Source organism: Mus pahari, chromosome 17 (genome assembly GCF_900095145.1).
Source record: "Mus pahari chromosome 17, PAHARI_EIJ_v1.1, whole genome shotgun sequence".
In the NCBI taxonomy this organism is placed as follows: Eukaryota; Metazoa; Chordata; class Mammalia; order Rodentia; family Muridae; genus Mus; species Mus pahari.
In genome coordinates, this window is record NC_034606.1 from 23,659,656 (window position 1) to 23,679,522 (window position 19,867).

At 42.3% G+C, this 19,867-nt stretch overlaps 1 protein-coding gene across 1 annotated transcript in view; it reads right to left on the minus strand.

Annotated features, from left to right (window-relative positions):
- Nucleotides 1-15,094, minus strand: part of Derl1 (derlin 1) — a 23,874-nt gene extending 8,780 nt beyond the window's left edge. The window contains exons 1-5 of the mRNA XM_021216380.2: nt 14,778-15,094; nt 5,555-5,666; nt 1,961-2,025; nt 795-821; nt 277-372 (exon numbers count right to left, since the gene is read on the minus strand). Of these exons, the coding sequence (XP_021072039.1) occupies nt 277-372; nt 795-821; nt 1,961-2,025; nt 5,555-5,666; nt 14,778-14,930 (453 nt within the window). The 5' untranslated portion in view covers nt 14,931-15,094. The remainder of the gene's footprint in view (nt 1-276; nt 373-794; nt 822-1,960; nt 2,026-5,554; nt 5,667-14,777) is intronic.
- Between the last annotated feature and the right edge of the window lie 4,773 nt (nt 15,095-19,867).

Consider the following 19,867-nt stretch of genomic DNA (forward strand, 5'->3'; position numbering starts at 1 on the left):
CACACACACACACACACACACACACACACACACACACACACACACACACGATCACTGAGGGGCATATCCCTGAAGAGGTTCAGAGGGTTTGCAAGTAACAACAGCAAGGGATGCTGGGATGGCTAGGAGCAGGACCAAGGAGGGGGGAGGCAGACACCTGCCTATGGTACACTACTCTGCAGTGACCCCTTCTGGAAGTGTCAGAAGGTACACATCTGAGCTCAGGCAAGATTACCACAGACAAAAACTGAGCTGTATTCCTCAGAGGTAAACTACCTTAAATCGTGTTCCAAACCAGAACGATACGATCAGGTCTCTGTTCAGCTGGGCCCAGACGTAGAGCACTGACATGATCAGGGGGATCATCAGCAGCTGCAAGGGAAGTCAGGACAGGAAGCTCAGCGCCAAAGGCACTAAACAAGGGTTAGTGTGATTGCCTGTCTACCCTGCCCCCCTCCAAAACTCTGCACAGGAAACCCTAATGTTAAAATCACAAACTAACCGCATTATTTATCATACAATGAATGCCATAAAAATCTATGATCAATACATGAAGTCAGAAACATCAGTTCAAGCTGTTATTTGAAGAAAAAAAAATATTTTCCTTAACTATCTAATCTATTTTCAATGAATACATAACCCCGCACATGCCCAGGAATACTGCATAACCATTACTCTGAGGCCTACAAGAGCCTCAAAGGCTTAGCTAACAGTATATTCAGTTCTCATTCTATACATTCAATGTAATCTCAACTTCTGAAACATATAGAAGGGCAAATAGTTGAAAGTCTTACCTGCATATCCATTGCTAAGCCAGTAATCTTGGTTTGTAAAGTTAAAGATCATATGCAGAAAGTATTCTATAGATACCAAGGTTGAGTGGCTCATTTCCCTCCAGTGGACGTCATTACACTGTTCCAAAGGAGAACACTTTCTAGCAATCAGATTACTTAAGATATGGGAACCCTGCAGAAACACCCAGTAGCCGGTACAGTCAGTCAGTAGAGCAGGAGACATGGAAATGAACAACCTCACCATGACCCGGTCACCTGGTACCTTCTTCTATACCCTGCTACTATACTATTTAGCATTCAACTACAGGATGGACAGGCCTGAGCATTTCAAACAATGCTTACATTCAGGGATAGGATTGTTTGGGTTTTTTGTTGTTGTTGTTGTTTTTGGTTTTTGTTTTTTAAATTCCATTCTCTTAAAGGAGAGGGTGTGTTCCAGGCCCTTTATGTTTCCGGCTCTTGATCAACTTTAAACAGTAGTCAGGTCCAACTGTTTGCTTATCAACTGTGCCTCACACAGAAATAGACCACACCCAGAGTGGGGTGCCTTATGGACTAGATTATTATTTAGGACTAAAAGATGGACAGCAATGAAGTCATAAAATGATACTGGCTATAAATTAATTTTCTGGAAAGAACCTGAGAGCTGTCTTGTGGCTGGCATGGAGTATCTGTGCTTCAGTCAACAAACTGTCATCCCAGAGAACACAGAGAACTGGGCTCAAGGAGACAGCAATAAAATTCCACTGAATATGGATAAAAATCCCAGATTACTACAGTGAGAGGAGGCATCTCCAAAACATGGGATTTACCCTAGCTTTAAAGACAGAACCTGGGCTGGTGAGATGGCTCAGTGGGTAAGAGCACCCGACTGCTCTTCCGAAGGTCCGGAGTTCAAATCCCAGCAACCACATGGTGGCTCATAACCATCCGTAACAAGATCTGACGCCCTCTTCTGGAGTGTCTGAAGGTAGCTACAGTGTACTTACATATAGTAAATAAATAAATCTAAAAAAAAAAAAGACAGAACCTGATATTCTCATTATTAACTATAGTTTTTAAAAGGTATAAAAACTGATTTAAATAGTTTTTAGAATACTATTTCCCAAAACCTTAAAAGGGAAGTAGGGAGTTCACTTATGGCCTAAAGCAGCCCTGAAGGATACGACAATGCAGATCCAGTTAAAGAGAAGCATGAACAAATAGTCTGCTGGCCTCCCGTCAAAAGCTCCTGGAAACAAACACAAGGCAAACATCAGGCTTCAGAACTGGGAACAACGTAGCTTCTACTTGCAAAAATTATACTGAAGACATTTAACATCACTTCTTTAAAAAAAAAAAAGTGTGAGCTTTAGGACATAGGAGCACCTATCTGCGAAACAGAGGGTTCAACAGGATGGTGTGGAAGACTCCTCTCTAGGCTAACGCTCACAGCAGCGTTCGTCACAGCAGCCACAAAATGGATTAAACCAAGGACCCATCAACATTATCTATATAACTGACAACAATGAGGAATGAACTACATCTACATGCTAGGTAGAAGAACTTTAAAATGACACTAAGTAAAAGAAACAGTCACAAAAGACCACAGACAGTATGATCCTATCGCAATTATGACAAGAAATAACTAGTACAGGCAACTCTAAAGAGCAGAAAGGGAACTGAAGTTTCCTATGGCTTGCATGGAAGATGGATTGAAGGAAATGGGCAATACTAACAGATACAGACTTTAGAGGCAAAGAAATGTTGTAAATGGATTATGATAATGGCTGCACAATTCTACAGACATATTAACTGAAATGTGCCCTTTAAACTCAAATGAGGAAGCTAGGTGGGATGTAGATTACCATCCTCCACTGGAATCCATGGAAGGTGGGAGCTAAGAGCTTCCCCGTATACTAAAACCTACAAATACCCACAACCCTTAGATAAAATGGTATAATATTTGCATAGGACCTACATATTCTGACCTATACTGTAAGATAGATCACATGACCTATGGTCCCTTTTACAATGTAAATTGTGTACAACCAGTTGCTACAACGTGTTGTTTAATAAGTAACGACAAGGGAGAAACTGTTTAAGTTCAATAGACTTATTTTCCAGCTATTCCAAATTTTTCAGGCAGCTAACTCATGACACAGAACCCACAGATAAAGAGAGCAATTTTTTATATCAAAGAAACTATTTCCAAAGTGCCTCTCAGCTTCAACATTCCAAAGTGCTTTTTGACTGGAAAGAAAGGGAAGCAACTTCTAAGGATAAAAGCAAACAAAACCAAGTAGTAGTCTACCAGTGCAGATTCTCTTGCCTGTTTTTCATACACAAAATATTAGAGCAGCTTACGTTATCTGACCAAGTTAATAAAGTGGGTAAATGGACTCAAGCGCAGAAGGTGGCCACAGAATCTCACAATTATATCAGCTCAAGCTCCACATCAGAAAGAGTCCTTCAGGCCTGACTTCAGAGCTATGCAGGGTACCAATGAGTGAAAGAGAATTATCTGTGACATTCTGCTTCAAATAACCGAGGCAAAGGCACTGATACAGACAAAACCAGATGTGATGGGGGGGGAACGACAGTCAAGGAGACTCACACCAACATATACCACAACATGAGTGAATTGTAACAAGAGTCCGCACTAACAAAGCCAACATTGAGTTAAATGTCACAAACTGACATTAAACAGGTAAATCCACACAGGAAGTAGACTGGTAATAGCCAGGAGCTGAGGGCGGGGTACTCTGGGTCTACTACAGGGGTGCTGATAAAAACATTGTGAAATTAAATTGCTGTGATGGTTACAAAAACATTAAAAAAAAAAAACAAAAAAAAAAAAAAAACACTGAATCATAGGCTCACAAAGGGTTAAAATGTGATGTGAGATGAATTTTTCTCAGTAAGAAGAAAAAGGTTCACTGGTCTTTTTCTCTAAGACTCTGTATATGTTTACATTTTCCATGGGAAAAGCTTCACAGCTTGTCATGGATCATCCACACTTCACCCAGAATGTACTACACTGGTGTTTATAATAAGAGCTACTCCAACAACTTAATCATCACTTAGAGAAACTGGAAGTGCAGAATGCTAAGTGACCGCTCCTTACCGCTCTACTCAGAACTACCACCAAGAACTGGACAAGGGAGAGTGGAACCCAAAGGTTCTGGGAGGCAGGAAAGCCCTGCTACAGTTCAGGGGAGCTCTGGTATGGTGGTGAGGCCTAGCACATTTATTTGTGTGTGTGTGTGTGTGGGGGGGGGTTATGTGCGTGCATGCGTGTATGGGCATGTACATTAGTGTGCATGCAGAGGTCAGAGAATAACTTGCTGGGAGTCAGGTCTACACTTGCACCATGTGGGCTTCAGGAAATTGAATTCAGGTCGTCAGCCTTGGTGGCAACAGCTGTGAGACAGAGGCAAATTTTCAAACACTTGAGCAGACTCTTAAAAACAATTCAGAAACCTGACCTAAGAGCGAGCCAGCAACTCTATCAACTCTCTGAAGTCAGCCAACCTTTGCAAATCACTTACATTCAACAAAAGTGAATCTGTATTTTGACTAGGGTATCAATTTACTGCTTCCTTGTATAAGCGACTCAAACTAGCATATAGGTATTGTGGAAATACTTAATTCAACAAGACACTTTTAAAGCACTGGATTGCTTCTCTATTGTATCATACAAGATGTTATATTTAAAAAAAACTACCAGCCGGGTGTGGTGGCGAACGCCTTTAATCCCAGCACTCAGGAGGCAGAGGCAGGCGGATTTCTGAGTTCGAGGCCAGTCTGGTCTACAGAGTGAGTACCAGGACAGCCAGGACTAGACAGGGAAACCCTGTCTCAAAAAACCAAAACAAACAAACAAACAAAACAACAACAACAACAAAAAATACCACAATACAAATCCTGCCTTAAAGTTGTTGTCTACATGTATACTTGTGTAGTATATGTATGTGTGCATGTGTAGGTACCCATGTTGCATGTGTGAAGGTCAGAGGTCACAATCAGTATCTTCCTCTATTGTTCATCACCTTATTTTTTGAGAAAGGCCTCTGACTGAAAATGGACCCCAACAGCTGACTCCTCTAGGTGGAGAGAGCCCCCAGAATCCTTGGGGGTCTTGAACTGCAGGGGCCCAGGGCCACACCCAGCTTATCTGCATGGCTGAAGGGATCTGAACTGGTCCTCACACCTGCACTTTGCTCACTGAGCCATCCTCTCCAGCCCCTGGCTGGGCAATTTTACCTCTGAGAGAGAGATTAAGTTCTGAATTGTCTCGCACTCTGTCTGAGAGACGCGTACATTCTAGCTTGCTTTCACTCTAGCAGGATGAAGACAAGAGTAAGAACACAGCCCAGACACTCAGGAGATGTTAAGACATGCAAATTTTGATCTGACGTTATTTCTTTCTATAAGAAATTACAACTCATTCTATGATTAAAAACTCAATCAGTCTGGGTGTGGTAGTGCACACCTTTAATCCCAGCACTCAGGAAGCAGAGGCAGGTGGATCTCAATTGGTTATAGCCAGGGATAGATGAGACCCTGTCTCAAAAAAAACCCCAAAAAACCAAAAAAACCCCACAAGAACAAAAAAATAAAATCAAATATTCTACAGTCATGACCCAATGAGCATGCAAGAACTATCAATACACATTTCTTTATATAATATTAATGGTCCTCAAAATCCAAGTCAACATATTTAGAATGAATTAGTAAGTTAGAATGAAGCAACACTTTAACAATGACAGGTAACTTACCTGCTTCAAGCCGTGTAGAATACTGATATAAGAAATATAAATTGACCAAATAAAGAAATCCAGTTCCTGGACCCACGGGGAAATAAAAGGTGGCAGTGAACGGCCTCCATATCTGGACAGAACAAAACAAACAGCTGTCAGTTTCTCTGACCTGGGATGAATGTTTTTCTTATTTTAACCAAACCAAATCGTACTATGCAAAGCATTCTTTCAAGGAGAGCTAAAGTGACATCACTGCCACAGTAGGAGGAGACAGAGTAGGTCCTGCTGCCTACATATCATCAATTCACAGATCAATGAAATAATGGGGCATCAAAATAATCAGTAAATATTTTTAAACAAGTTAGCAAAATCGATACTCTGCAAATGTATGTCTAGCCTTGCCTAAGAACGGGCTAACAGATAATCCTAAAGTAAAAGTGGCATTCTCAACCGCTAGAGGTTAGCAGGAATCAAAATAAAGTGCTAAATAGGCAATGGGCGCAAAAGGAAATAGCTCAGCACACACACACACACACACACACACACACACACACACACACACAAAACATGAAGAGGGGAAGTCCTAACTCCAATCTCCAAATGTGATTTTCAGCAACAACTAACTGCTTTCCCTTGGGGGCAGCACAATGAACTGAACCCAGGGTAGAATAGGCACTCTACCACTGAGATCGGTCCAAACCCTCTTTTCACATTTTGAGAGAGGAGGGACTCAACTCACTGCATTGCACATGAGGCCTTTAACTTATGCAGCACAGATAGTTCTTAAATTTTCAATCCTCCTGCCTCCACAGCAAGAGTTGCTGGGATTACAGAGTTGCCTGCTCCACATGGCCAAGCTTTTAGGTTTTTTTATTTTTGTTTTTGTTTTAGTTTTTAGAGACAGGATCACTCTACATAGGCCTGGCTGTCCTGAAGTATGTAGACCAGGCTGGCCCCGAACTCAGAAATCTCCCTCTGTTTCCCAAATGCTGGAATTTAAGGTACACAACACCATGCTTTGCCTTTGTTTTTAGGGTTTCAAAGCCCAGGCTTTCCTGGAACATTCAATCAGCCTGCTGCCCGCAGCCTCCTGTGTTCTGGAACTCCAAGGGCATGAGTGCATGCACAGCCCATTTCCGTGAACGCTCTGCCATTATTTCTCCCTCCTCACTATGCTTTTATTGCAGTTCTGTCTTCATTCCCTTGACAAAATATTTCTATTGGCTTCACAGTCTTTCTTTATGTGGATATGTGGATAGACAAACTTCATTTAAACTGTTATGATGCCATGATGAATATTCTTGTATATTCTACACACACACATACACATGCACACACACATACATACACAAACAGAATAAATGCCTGGGAATCAATCTGTTAGATCAACAGACATATGCACTTATTTTGGTAGATATTGCCAAATGTCTACAGAAATGTTTAATTAATTTATACTTCCTTCTAAAATGTAGATGATTGCTATCTTTCTACACATATTCTCAAAAAAGGATATTGACAGCCACTAACCTGAAAACTAATCTTTGTTTGCTTTGAGAAATCTAAGCATCTTTCTTCATTTTAAAGACACATTTTAAAGGCACATCCACTGTCCTAATAGATCTGCATCTCTGTGTGTATTATGGAAATTTTCTTGTTTCAAGTTACTTTCTGTTCTGTCATTAGACTTATGCTTTTAGAGTACTTTTGCTGTATTTTACACAGCAATATCTACTTTATATTTATTCCAAAATACACTGATTTTATAGTACTTTTGCTGTGTATTCAACACAAAAGTTTAACACAGGAAATGTACCCATCACTATCGTGCTTGCAAAGTCTCTAAGATTTTTTTCCATAGATAGAAACATGTTCAATTTTAAAGCCTACTTTTAGATTAGATAATTTAGGATGAATGCCTATACTAAGTTATTTTAATTTCTGGCTTAATAAATATATTTTCATATCTTTCCAAATCCTTTTCCTGGCTAGCCTTGATACTTTTCTAAAGTAAATCAGATCTAACATCTCTATCTTTTCTTATCCCTGTGACACTGACATACTCTTGTTTAACTTTCATGGTTTTCTGCAGAGTTTTCTCTTTTTCCTTTCATAATCAACCCTCAAAGCAAGTAACATTTGAAAGTTGAACCTCTTGATCTTCCCAAACACACAAGTCTATCAAAAAAACAGAAAAAACAAAACCCAATCAAACAAACCCATCTCTGCTTTCACCCCTTTCACCCTTACTATTCACTGGCTTCTATCTCAACACATTATTAAACAATAAAGTGATGGCCCCTACACTGTGGGAAACAGAATAATGCTGACCTCTGACTTAAAAGCTATGTGTCTTGTGGCATACTATCATGTGCCAAGCACGAAAAGCACGGCTGGATCAATCAGGGGAAGACTGTCAAAATGAGCAAGAGTTGGCACAAGGAAGGGAAAAGACACTCTTGGCACAAAGCCCCCAAGAACTGCAAGAGCACAACAAACAGAAGAGGGCTGCTAACGATGTGGGGCTGCTAGAGTGGAAGACAGCAGAGACAGAGCTGCCAAGCCCACTCCATGGACAGAAAGGAAACCCTCAGAGCTTAATGCCCTGTGTAGACTAAATGTGACCTTCCAAGACCCCTGCAATGAAGCAGTAAAACACCAGGTTAAATCAGCTCCATTCCCAACTTGACCACAGGAACAGCACTGTCTCAAGAAAAGGGCACTGCCGATGACAAGAGAAGCCCTGGAGGGAAGTTTCTGTAAAGTTACCATTTCTCAGCCCCAATTTCAAAGCACAAGGGAAGAAGCACGCCCAGCCCCCACTGGCTAATGTGTTTGTGTTTATAGAGAGTTGTGAGGATGGAACCCAGGACCTTGATATGCTGGGCAAATGCCCTAACAACTGAGCTGTGTACATCCCCAGACCTTCATTAATGGCTTTAAAAAAACAAATGAATGAATTAGTATGCTACTCAACCTATTTACACAAAATGATTCAGAAGGTGGGTTTTATGGATGAGGAAACACTATTGATAAAGGTAACATAATAGCTAGGAACAGGTGAAGAGAGAATTCTGTTTTAGTATGACTCTAGAATTGTAAGACTAAACCCTCCTCTCTATAATGTCACTCAACAGAGATAGCCGTATTACAACTACATTTAGTAAAATTTCCAATATTGCTATCCTTGTTAGGACCTAGGAATGAACTGGGAATAAACCCATCACCATCAATTCTGACTCCCTGTTTGCAAAAGCACCGCAATACAGGGCAGAAGCAAGTCCCTAACCTTGGGATTTTGTAAGTCTAGACTTTTGAGGTGACTTTTTTCTGTTTACCCAGTGATATGTGTCCTGGGATGCCAACCCTCATCCTGTCATACTGCTTAAATGACTGAGCTCAAGAAAGTGAATTGAAATGTGCTCTGTTTAAAGTGTAAAGCATATATGGAGGTGTGCTACTATTACAACCTTTCAGAAAACACCCACTGACCTGATTTTTAACATTCACATCTCACCTCCTTTAAGTTACTCAATGCTTGATTTTAGAAAAAGAAAAAAACCCTCAGGCTTTTTCCCCTGACTACATTTTCTCTAATGCTGATGACACAATACTATTTTTAGCCACTGTGTGCACCTGTTCTTTAGAAATCAGTGTCTGTCAAAATACCTCACTTCTCTTCCCTGTTCATTAAGCTTACCCTTGAGTTATACTTGCTTTCATTCATCTAAGAGACTTATTATTTTTTTATTTAAAATTATAATTTGAAATCACTAGGTACTGAGTTTTTTCAGAAGGATAGTGTTGATTTCTGAAATCCCCAACAGCCCCTTGTTTCCTCTATCTGACATGTAAATAGGATAAGGAAACAGGCTGCATTTGCAGGGCCATGAGTAGAAAGGTACATTTAACTCTGGAGAGCCAAAGGAGCAAGGGAGATGGAAAAAGGCCAACCAACCTAACCTAACCAGTGAGCCTCAGGTCCCAGGGAGAGTCCTTGTCTCAAAACTCAAGGTTTACAGCTCCTGAGCAATGTCGCTCAAGGATAATCTCTGGCCTTGGAATACTTGTACACTTGTCCATGCACACACATGCAACACACACACAGCCATGCATGCCCACAAGCACTGGCACATGCATGGGTCTCCAAGCAAGCAAGCAAGCAAGCTGATGGCAGCACCTGTGTGCTGAATGCTGGTGTAAGCAAATCTTGCTACTCCCAGGTCAGCCACAGTTCAAGTTCACTTTCCTTTCAGATATATATAGATATATAGATATAGATATAGATAAAGATATAGATATAGATAGCATAACCCAAATACTCTTAAAACAACTGCTAAGCTTGTAGTCATTGGGTTAAATGTGACAATAACTAATTCTGGAAAACAAGCTTAGAGAAGCTAAGAGCTCACATCTCTCCAATCTAAGTTAGAGGCCTTTTTGTTTTGTTATTCATTTGTTTTTTGTTTTTTGTTTTCCTGAGATAGGCTATTCTTGAAGCTATTATATTACATCAAGTACGACCTCGAATTTGTGCTCTCCTGCCTCTCTCTCTCTCCACCACTGGGATTACAGACTCAAGCCACCATACTTGGCTTTATGAGGTATTTGGGATCAAACCCAAGGCTCTGTGAATGCTAAGCAACCGCCACACCAACTGAGCCACACCCCAGCCCTGAGTGGCCTTTCTGTTGTTCTTGCTTGCTTTTCACGTTCTTGGGATGACACCTCACTCTGTAGTATAAAGCTAGCCTGAAACTTGCTATATACAGCCCAGCCTGGCCTCTATTCCCCAACAATAGAATTACAGGTAGGTATCATCATGTCCAGTAAATTGGGATTCTTTGACAGGGATTAAATAACAACAATAATTCACAAATTATATTTCCAATTTAACTTAATATTAAAATCTCATATTATTACTAATAAAAAGGGTCAATCATTTCAATAGTTTTAATAAACTACTTATTGGCTACTATACAAACAATTTTCTGTGTGTTTTACTTAGGAGAAGTATGAAATAGCTAACATATTTCCTTGATTTGAAAGCACTTTTGTTTATGTTTATAAAATTAAGACCTAGCTCATAATTAATATAATCATTTAATGCAACTTCTACTCTTTTCCTTTCCAAAAAAAGCATTAGCTGAGGGAGGGCCCTACAGTCAAGAGTCCTGTAACTGATAAGTTAGCACATCATTATATTATCACTGCTTTTAGGTAAAGACACTTTAAGTTCAGACAGATAAATAACTTGGTTCACAGCACACAACTTGTAAGAGCTAGGCCTTGGTGTTCTTTTAGGTAAAGACACTTTAAGTTCAGACAGATAAATAACTTGGTTCANGGTTCACAGCACACAACTTGTAAGAGCTAGGCCTTGGTGTTCTTTTAGGTAAAGACACTTTAAGTTCAGACAGATAAATAACTTGGTTCACAGCACACAACTTGTAAGAGCTAGGCCTTGGTGTTATGACCTAACTTCTTGAAATACTTGAAAGCCTACAATCTTTCTGTCCTAGATGATTAACTACTTGGTGCCTTATGATCTTCCAGCTCTAGGAAAAAAGGAAAAATCATTTTCTACAACTAGTTTGAAGAAATCACTTTTCAAAACACCTTGCTAAACACTTTGGGGATAAGGGGTTAGTTAGTTAGTTAGTAAGGAAGGAATTTAAGGCAACTCAGACCACTCTTAACTAGGTGAGACAGAAGCCAGCTCATAAACGAACCAGCATGTATTTCAAGCTGGTTGTAGAAACTGAAGTGACACACATATAGGAACAGCACAGCACTGACAAAAGGGAGTGACACTATTTTGTTTCTAAAAAAATGAAATATAGTACAGGCTCCACAGGAGGCTTATCTCAGTGAATAAATACGAAGGCATCCAGAAACTGCCACTTCTCTTTAATCACTGGCCGAGAGGACAACACGCCATCACTGGAAAGTGTATGGTAAGGAGAAACTTGGACAGCCAGGTAGTGAGTCTTTGCCCACTTGCTGTATTTTGTTATCCAAACTGGAGAATTAGCCCTTTAAACTTTACAGCTTTAAACCATCACATTCGCAGAAGTAAGAAAAGCATCGTTACTTTATTCCTTCAAACTGGGAACGCACAATTCGAAATCAATTATCCCCGTTTCTTTAGGCTGGCACAGATGGAGCATCTAAGGAAAGGCGTCTCCTGCAGAAACTGTGAAAGCACACCTTCTGTGCTTTTCCATCCTTCCTGCATGGTTTCTACTAGGTTTGTTACAATCTACATCTGAGGGGCTAGTGTATCCACATGAGGTGTGACACAAATGCTGTCTCCAGTGGGTTCCTGTTTGTTTGTTTTTTTTAAACATTACTACATCTGTAGCTTATTATAAAAAGCTTTTGATGTTGGTTACTCTAGCAATCTGACTACACAAGTGAGCAAGATTTCACAAGGCTCAGAGAGTCAGTTTTGACCATGTTCTCGTAAAGTGATTTACAGCCAACACTCCCTGTGCACTCACATTACCCAACATGCCACTGGGTACAAGGTTCACAACAGCACTCTGCCAAAACGCATTTATTAACGCAATTATTTTCTTAATACATAACAACACTGTACAATGCAGGCTGAGCTTTCGACTCATGTTCTTACAACTGCTGCAGGATGTCTCTACTGGGCTGCCTGGAAAACACCTCGAGATTTAACACTCGTCAAAGCACACCATTAATCCACACTTCAAACCAAACCCAAGCCCTGCTAAGCATTCCCACTCTCAGTAAAGTATATTTGTATGTCGCTGAGTCCATCGCCCAACGCTCCCAACTCCCTGACTTCACTCCTCCTCCAAGTGGGGAATCAACTTCCAGTGTTTTATTCCAATCCTCCCAGGCGTCACTGGTGCTCTCAACTCAAAGGTGGAAGGCAGAGGATTTGCCCAGCATGTGCAGTGCCCTAGGCTCGATCCTTAGTGCTGTAGAAACTTAGACTGCTAGCCTCTTACCATGAACTACAAGGCCCTCGACGATTCATCTGTGCTTTACGGCACAAGCCCGGGGATAACGCCCTGTCTTCATCTACCAGGCTTTTCACTTCGGTTGGCTCTCTACTTGATACCAGTCTTCTTTCTATTCCCACTTTTTGTCTAGTTTCCCAGTTTACTATTTTTTTCTTTTTCTTTTTTTTTTCTTTTTCTTTTTTTTTTTTTTTAAGATTTGTTTATTTATTATATGTAAGTACACTGTAGCTGTCCTCAGACACTCCAGAAGAGGGAGTCAGATCTTGTTAAGGATGGTTATGAGCCACCATGTGGTTGCTGGGATTTGAACTCTGGACCTTCGGAAGAGCAGTCGGGTGCTCTTACCCGCTGAGCCATCTCACCAGCCCTTACTATTCATTCTTTCTGAAAGACTGGGTCCAAAAGCCAGATTCAAAGATTTCAAGTGTTCTCTTAGATTTTTCGGAAACACTGGTACCTTAAACACTGTCCTTAGCAGTGTACCTCCCTCCCTCTGTTTTTCTCATAGGATCAGGTACCTCTGTCCTATTTGCCATTGTAGACAGGTACCCAGCACATAGCAAGCTCCCAGTAATTTCTATGAACTCGAGCAATACATAAGCAGCTGCTATGTGCCCAGCGCTCATCTAGGTTCTCAATGGGAAATGAACTAACTAACAAATACCATGTCGCAGGGAAAAGGAAAGGGAAGGGAACAGTGAAGGAGGAGCATTCTGATGGACTGCAATCAGAGAAAGCCTACAAGGGAAAATGGCATTTGGGCAGAGACCTGAAAGACACACATGAAAGTAAGTGAGCCATGACTACCTTTTTCAAGAGAGAAGTAACATGTGCAAAGGTCCTGGGGTTGACTTGGGTGCTGCAACAGCAAGCCCTGGCATGGACTTTACTCATCCCAGTTCACAGATACTGAAGGAGTCTCGAGAGACTGACAGGACATGATTTCTGTTCTCACACGATTGCCCTGGCTGCTCAGCAAGAACAGAAAGAACAAAGCTGGCATGCTAACAGCTTTCGATGGAGGAAGGTCTGGATTCTGGATAGACAGCTGTCTAAGCTGACAGATTCTGGGATGGGAGAAAGAAGTCAAGGGGCCCGACAAGGTGTGCATCTCAGTGGCAGAGCACTTGGCTAGCATGTGCTACGCTCTGGGTGTGAATCCCAGCACTAAATAGTAAAACCAAAAAAAAAAAAAAAAAAAGGAACTCAGGGATGTCTCTATGACTGTTAAACTCCTCTAGCAAACACAGTTGCTATTTGCAAAGATGAAAGGGAGATTTGATTATATGTCTACTGGTTGGTCACCAGGTGATGATTTCCAACACTACACTACATGACCGTCTCCCGTTCATGTGTTTATGCCCCCTGTGTAATAAAGATCTAAGTCCAAGGGAGAGACTACAGAAGATCCTATAACAAACTCCTAGAGCATATCCCAACATCTGGGTCAGGAAAATGAGAAATCAGCAAAGGAGACGAGAAAAATAACATCCAGTGGAGAGTACAAAGAGAAGGCCAAGGAATGTGTGGAAATCCAGATCTGATATTGGGATCTCAGCGTCCCCTGATTAAATTTTTATATCACAGAATCAATAAAAATAACCTCTAGGAAATTAACATTCTTTGGCTTGGAATGATAATCTTGATTAATATGCTGAATGCTTAAGAACATCAGCATCTCCCGTTTCCTGAGTAGTTTATTCATTCACTGGTAACATTTAACTGCTATATGCCAGGTGATGGGATAGGGCCCGCAGGCAATACAGATAAATTCATTCTTATTAATATCTGCCATTAAACCATTGCTTTAGGGAGGAGAGAGAAACTGTAAACACGCAAACAACCCACGCAGAAGTATATCAAGTAGACACCACTGATTAAGATGGCATCGCCACCCACGACGGGGGATAGAGAGAGGAAGATATTTAGGTAGGTGGGCCCAATCCGCCAACAGAATGGCAACTTACCTTCTCACTTCAGAGTGCGGAAGGCGCGAAGTACAATCTCGCCAGACAGGTATCGTGAGTCACGTCCCAGCAGGCCAATCCGCGACTCTAAATTATCTAAGCCTTAACACTCGACCCCAGGACCTCCCGGGACCCAAAGGACCCCAGCCTTAAACCCCTGGAGGCGGACGCACTACAGATCCCACCAGCCCCAGCGCGCCCCGCAGCCCGGCGAACCCGTTCCGTCGCCGCGGGGACACCTGGGGGCTGTAGTCTCCACCGCCCGACGCCGGCTACTACCTGGAAGCGATAGAGGAAGGCTTCGGGCCAGAGGAAGAAGTAGGCCGGGCTGATGATCCCGAGCTTGCCGATCAAGGGGACAGCGACGGTGGCAGCAAACCAGTAGCGCGTGATGGCCGGGATGCTCCTGAACCAGTCCCCGATGTCCGACATGGTCGCCCGTCAGGTGACCGGCTGCGCAGCGCCGCGCGTCCTCCCGTGCCCACCCCGCGCTCCGCGGCCGGCTCGGCCAGGGAAAGTGGAGGCGCAGCCGCTGTGCAGGAGGCGGAGACCGACGGACGTGGCGCCACCGAATTCGGACAAGGTAGGCAGCGATCACAAGAGAAACTTCCCCTTCCGGTGGCCGCGGGCCACATGACCAGAAGTGCTCTCCGCGGCTTAAAGGGCCAGTGCCGTTTTTGAAGCTCGGTACCCGGTCTCGCCGTCCTGGGGTGGGGCCAAGCGGGAGAGGCGGGGCAACGACGGCACGGCTAGTAGGAAACAGTGGTTGCCCAGAGCAACGGCCAGTCCTGCAAGCCAATGGGGAAGCTACGTGCCCTAGTTCTCGCCGGAGTTGTAATCCGAGTAGTGCCTCTTGAAGAGTATTTATTTAAAGGGAAAGGAAGCGATAGTGCATATAGTTCCTCATTTAGTCAGCCATTTGTTCACAGTTTCAGGCAGGTTTCTAGGCCCTGGGGATGCAGCTGCGGCAGTGGTACCTGAACTTTGCACTCTCAGGGTAGACAGAAAAGCAAACGAGTAATGAAGAAAAATGTCAGAGGATACGGGGAAAAGATTAGGATGATGGGGCGGTAGAGTGGCAGCGGAGGACTGGGAAATCTTGAGACGCGTTTGAGACCGCATTTACTACTGAACATGATCTGGTTCATTGGGGGCTTTAAATTAGAAACAGATGAAGATGGTTGTTTTAAACAATCGGTGGAAAGATCGATTTCACTAGAACTTCTATTTCGTTGCTGTTTTTTTGTTTGTTTGGTTGGTTGGTTGCGTTTTGTTTTGTTTTGTTTTGTTTGGAAATATGGTTTAGGATCAGTAAAACCTTCCGTAAAGAACATAGCTATAAACTGACCTGTAGTGAACAAAGTGTCTGAACTTACTGCAATCAAAGAGATTGCTCACCAAAGAATCCTGGACCCATTTCTCTAAACAAAATCCAAAATCATCATTATTGGATAGTGGAGGGAGAGGAACTGTTGGCCAAACTAGAAGAGGCAGTGCGTTGTAAACTCGGAGCAGAGCAGAGCTCGGTGTAACGTGATTACCATCAGGTCTGGACAATAAGAAAAGAAACAGACTCGGTGTTCTCAGATTGGGGGGAAAACCCTCAAACTTAAAAAATGTGAAACTTGGGCACTGAAAAAAATTATTATTTAATGTTGTAAAGGAATTGAAAATCTTGGGTCCAAGTGGCCAACGTAACTCACATCCTCCAGGCAAAGATAGGGTTCATGTGAATTCCCACATACTTTCCAGGACTCCATTATTGCAAACAACTTTGGTCACTACCCTTTTCAGTGTTAAGAAATGCATATTTTACAAAATAGAAAGATGCTAAATATTTCCCAGTTGAATGAAAGGATACATAAGTTGGAGTCCGTAAGAATATCAAGTATAGAAAGTCTACGAAGAAACGCCTTCATGCACAGCCAGCAGAGTTCAAATGGTGCAACCTTGCAAGAAAGTGGGTGTGCCTGCCTCTTTTGAACACTGACACTGACATTTTAACCAAGGTATAAGGAATAAGAGAAACTGGCTATCCGCCATGCCTATGGAAACTTCCATTAGTGACCTTGTCAACTTGTGTGCATGAGAAAAGAACAAAAATGTCCTGAAGCCCAATCCAGACTGTCCCCAGACTCGCCAAGGAAGTGGTCTGGCCTGACTGTTGGCTTTAGAAACACTGGCATTTATACTGTGACAAACCACTTCTTAGCAATACCATGTTGTGAAAGTCACTTCATCTCTCTTTGGTGTCCTTGACTTTAGAAGGACCTGGTAACTGGCCTGCAGAGATGGCCCACATGGGAAAGCTCCTCAAACTGTGGCATCCACATAAAAGCCCAGGAAGGAGTCCAAAGTGTTGGGGCACAGGCAACCCCACACGCAGAAAGCTTGAGAACAAGAGTTTCAGGACACCCCAAACTGCATTGCAAGAAAGATTCTGTCAGAAAAGCAGAAGGATAGAAGAAAAGAAGAAGAAGGAGAAGAAGAAGAAGAAGAAGAAGAAGAAGAAGAAGAAGAAGAAGAAGAAGAAGAAGAAGAAGAAGAAGAAGAAGAAGANAGAAGAAGAAGAAGAAGAAGAAGAAGAAGAAGAAGAAGAAGAAGAAGAAGAAGAAGAAGAAGAAGAAGAAGAAGAAGAAGAAGAAGAGGAGGAGGAGGAGGAGGAGGAGGCTGGGGAGATGGCTCAGCAGTTAAGAGCACTTTCTGCTCTGCAGAGAACCTGCAGGTTCTCTCCCCAGCACACACATGGTGGTTCACAGTCATCCATAACTCTGGTTCCAAGGGATCTGATCTTACCTCAGTTCTGTAGGCACCAGGTACATACATACACCATGTACATACATGTATGCAGGCAAGACACTCATATACATAGAAATCATTTTTACACCAATTTTTTGAGATGAGGTTTTTCTGTGTAGTCTTTGCTATTCTGGAACTTGTTCTATAGATCAGACTGGCCTCAAACTCACAAAAGGTCTGCCTACCTCTGCCTCCCAAGGGCTGAGATTAAAGGCACTGCACCACCATACCTGGCTTCATTTAAAACAAATAAAATAAAATAAAAGCTTATTTCCTATTATTTCTATCAAAAAAAAAACCTGAAATAAAAAAAAATTGGAGAGATGCCAATTGTAAAAATCACAAGGCTGGCTAGAGCTGAAGCTCCATATTGTATGGCTCCTTGATGCTGACAGGCAGGGGCTAGTGACTCAGGCTGAGAGCCTGTCACAACCATCAGCGAGGAGCACTGTCTCCAGGGGATGCCCGAGACCAGATCGCATATTTCTTTAAGAAGTTCACAGCATATTGGCAATGTGTAATTAATCCTCAGCATATTGACAATATGTAATTAATCCTCGTGTTGAACAACAGACCGGTTAGCCCCGCCTTGCAAATGGAGATGCCATGACAACAATCAGGACATCACTGCCACTCCCAGCAGAACCAGTCCTGCCTTTTAGTCACAACTATGGGAAGTTTCCAAACCTTGACACTCTGGACTAGGAGATAAAGGGGCTGCCTCGCAATGTATTAAGAATGTATTTATTACTCCTGATGTCTTTGTATGAGTGCACACATACTAACATATCCATGTATGCATATGTATGTTATAAAGTCAGTCTGTTATAAAGCAACCTGAATGCCATGCTTCCTTCTGTTGTTGTCTGTTTGTGTGGTATGGACAATTCACTAAGCTGATTCATCCCTCCCACCCACCCCCTAAAAAATAGTGCATTACCTGGTGTGTACACGGAGATGGTTTGTTTTAAGACCCTACTGTATACTAAGTTCTGCACTTTGATATTTCACCTTGCTTAACACATTAATACCAATAGATGAGTACTATAATTATACAACCTGGAAAGCAGGCGAAAGTTCTCAGTGTCATTTCGAATGCTGAGATCACAGTTGTCTCATCAAATCCATAGAGTGGGTACAACGACTCTCCTTTAGGATCCCAGCCATGGAGAGGCTGAAGCAGAAGGTTATGTGAGTTCAGTGCTAGCCTGGGCTACAGGGTGAAACCTAATCTCAAAAATCTCAAAGTGCCAAGTTCGATAGTCTGAGTTGGATATCTGGAACCCCATATGCTGGAAGGAGAGAACACCCACCAGTTGTCTTTTGTCACTGTTTGTCACATGTGTGTCATGGCAGACACACACACATACAAACACAAGGAAATTTTTAAAATTTAAATACAAGATTGAAAAATCCACTTAAGTCTGGCTAAGGAGCCCATTTGTTTCACGGCTGTGCCTTGCCTGTGTGACAAATGGAAAGATTATAAAGTCCAAAGTTTCTGGTGGGTCCCAGTTGTATTCTTCTTGGCAAAAGAACAGGAGGCAGCCAGTGCTTAACAGATGCATAGGCCAGACGGCCTGAAACAGAGTGGATGTAGAAAGGATTGGGAAGAAAACAGTTTCTGAGCTGAGTCTGGCAGTACACAGCTGTAATTCCAGTACTCAGGATGCTGAGGCAGGAGAATCACAAGTCTGAAGACAGCCTGGGCTGTATAGTGAAACTGTCTCAAAGCGGGGAGGAGGGAAAGAGTAGGGGCCGGTTTGTGTAAGCTTCGAATCACAGCACTCAAGAGGCAGAGAGTTCTCTGCGAATTTGAAGTCGGTGTATCAGGCTGCAGACCACATAAGGCTGCCCAGGAAGACCCTGTTTCAAAGAAGAAGAAGAAGAAACAAGAAAAGCAAAAGCAAACAGCAAGCTTAACACTTGACTTAAACAATTTCTATAAATCCAATGTATCAGAATAACATCAATTCAAGCAATAACTACCTATACATATCAACCCATAGCTTACATTCATAAATAGAACAAGAATTACCGACACTCTTCTGATATATACTGGGGAAGTTCTGTGTGTATCAGAAGTGCCTTCTGTCTGAATCAAAGACTGTTTAATTAATGTTAATTAGTTATTGTGGGACGTAGAATGTGAGGTGGGTTTGAATGTAGAGAGCTCTTTTCCTTTAGCCTTGGATTTAAATCATCAACTGCGATATGGAGATTGTATTAGAATTAAGATACAGACAAAAAAAACCCCTTCGAAATGAAATAAAGAAGTCCTTTAGTTGGAAGTTGGAAACACATTTAGAGAAAGGAGCATTAGAGAGAGCCCTGACCTCTGCAAAGACTTGGTGTCTCTTCCCACCACCACCAGGAAACAGCAAAATGGAAGCAAGAGTGTGTGTTTTTGTTGTTGGAAATGACAGGGGTGAGAGAATTTGCTTGGTACATTGTGGGGAGCCGCCCTCACATTCGCCATTACAAGATGGCGCTGATGTCCTGTGCTCTAACAAACAAACAAGGCAGCTGCGCATGTGCTGGGTAGATTTCCATTCCCTTGTGCCCTGCCT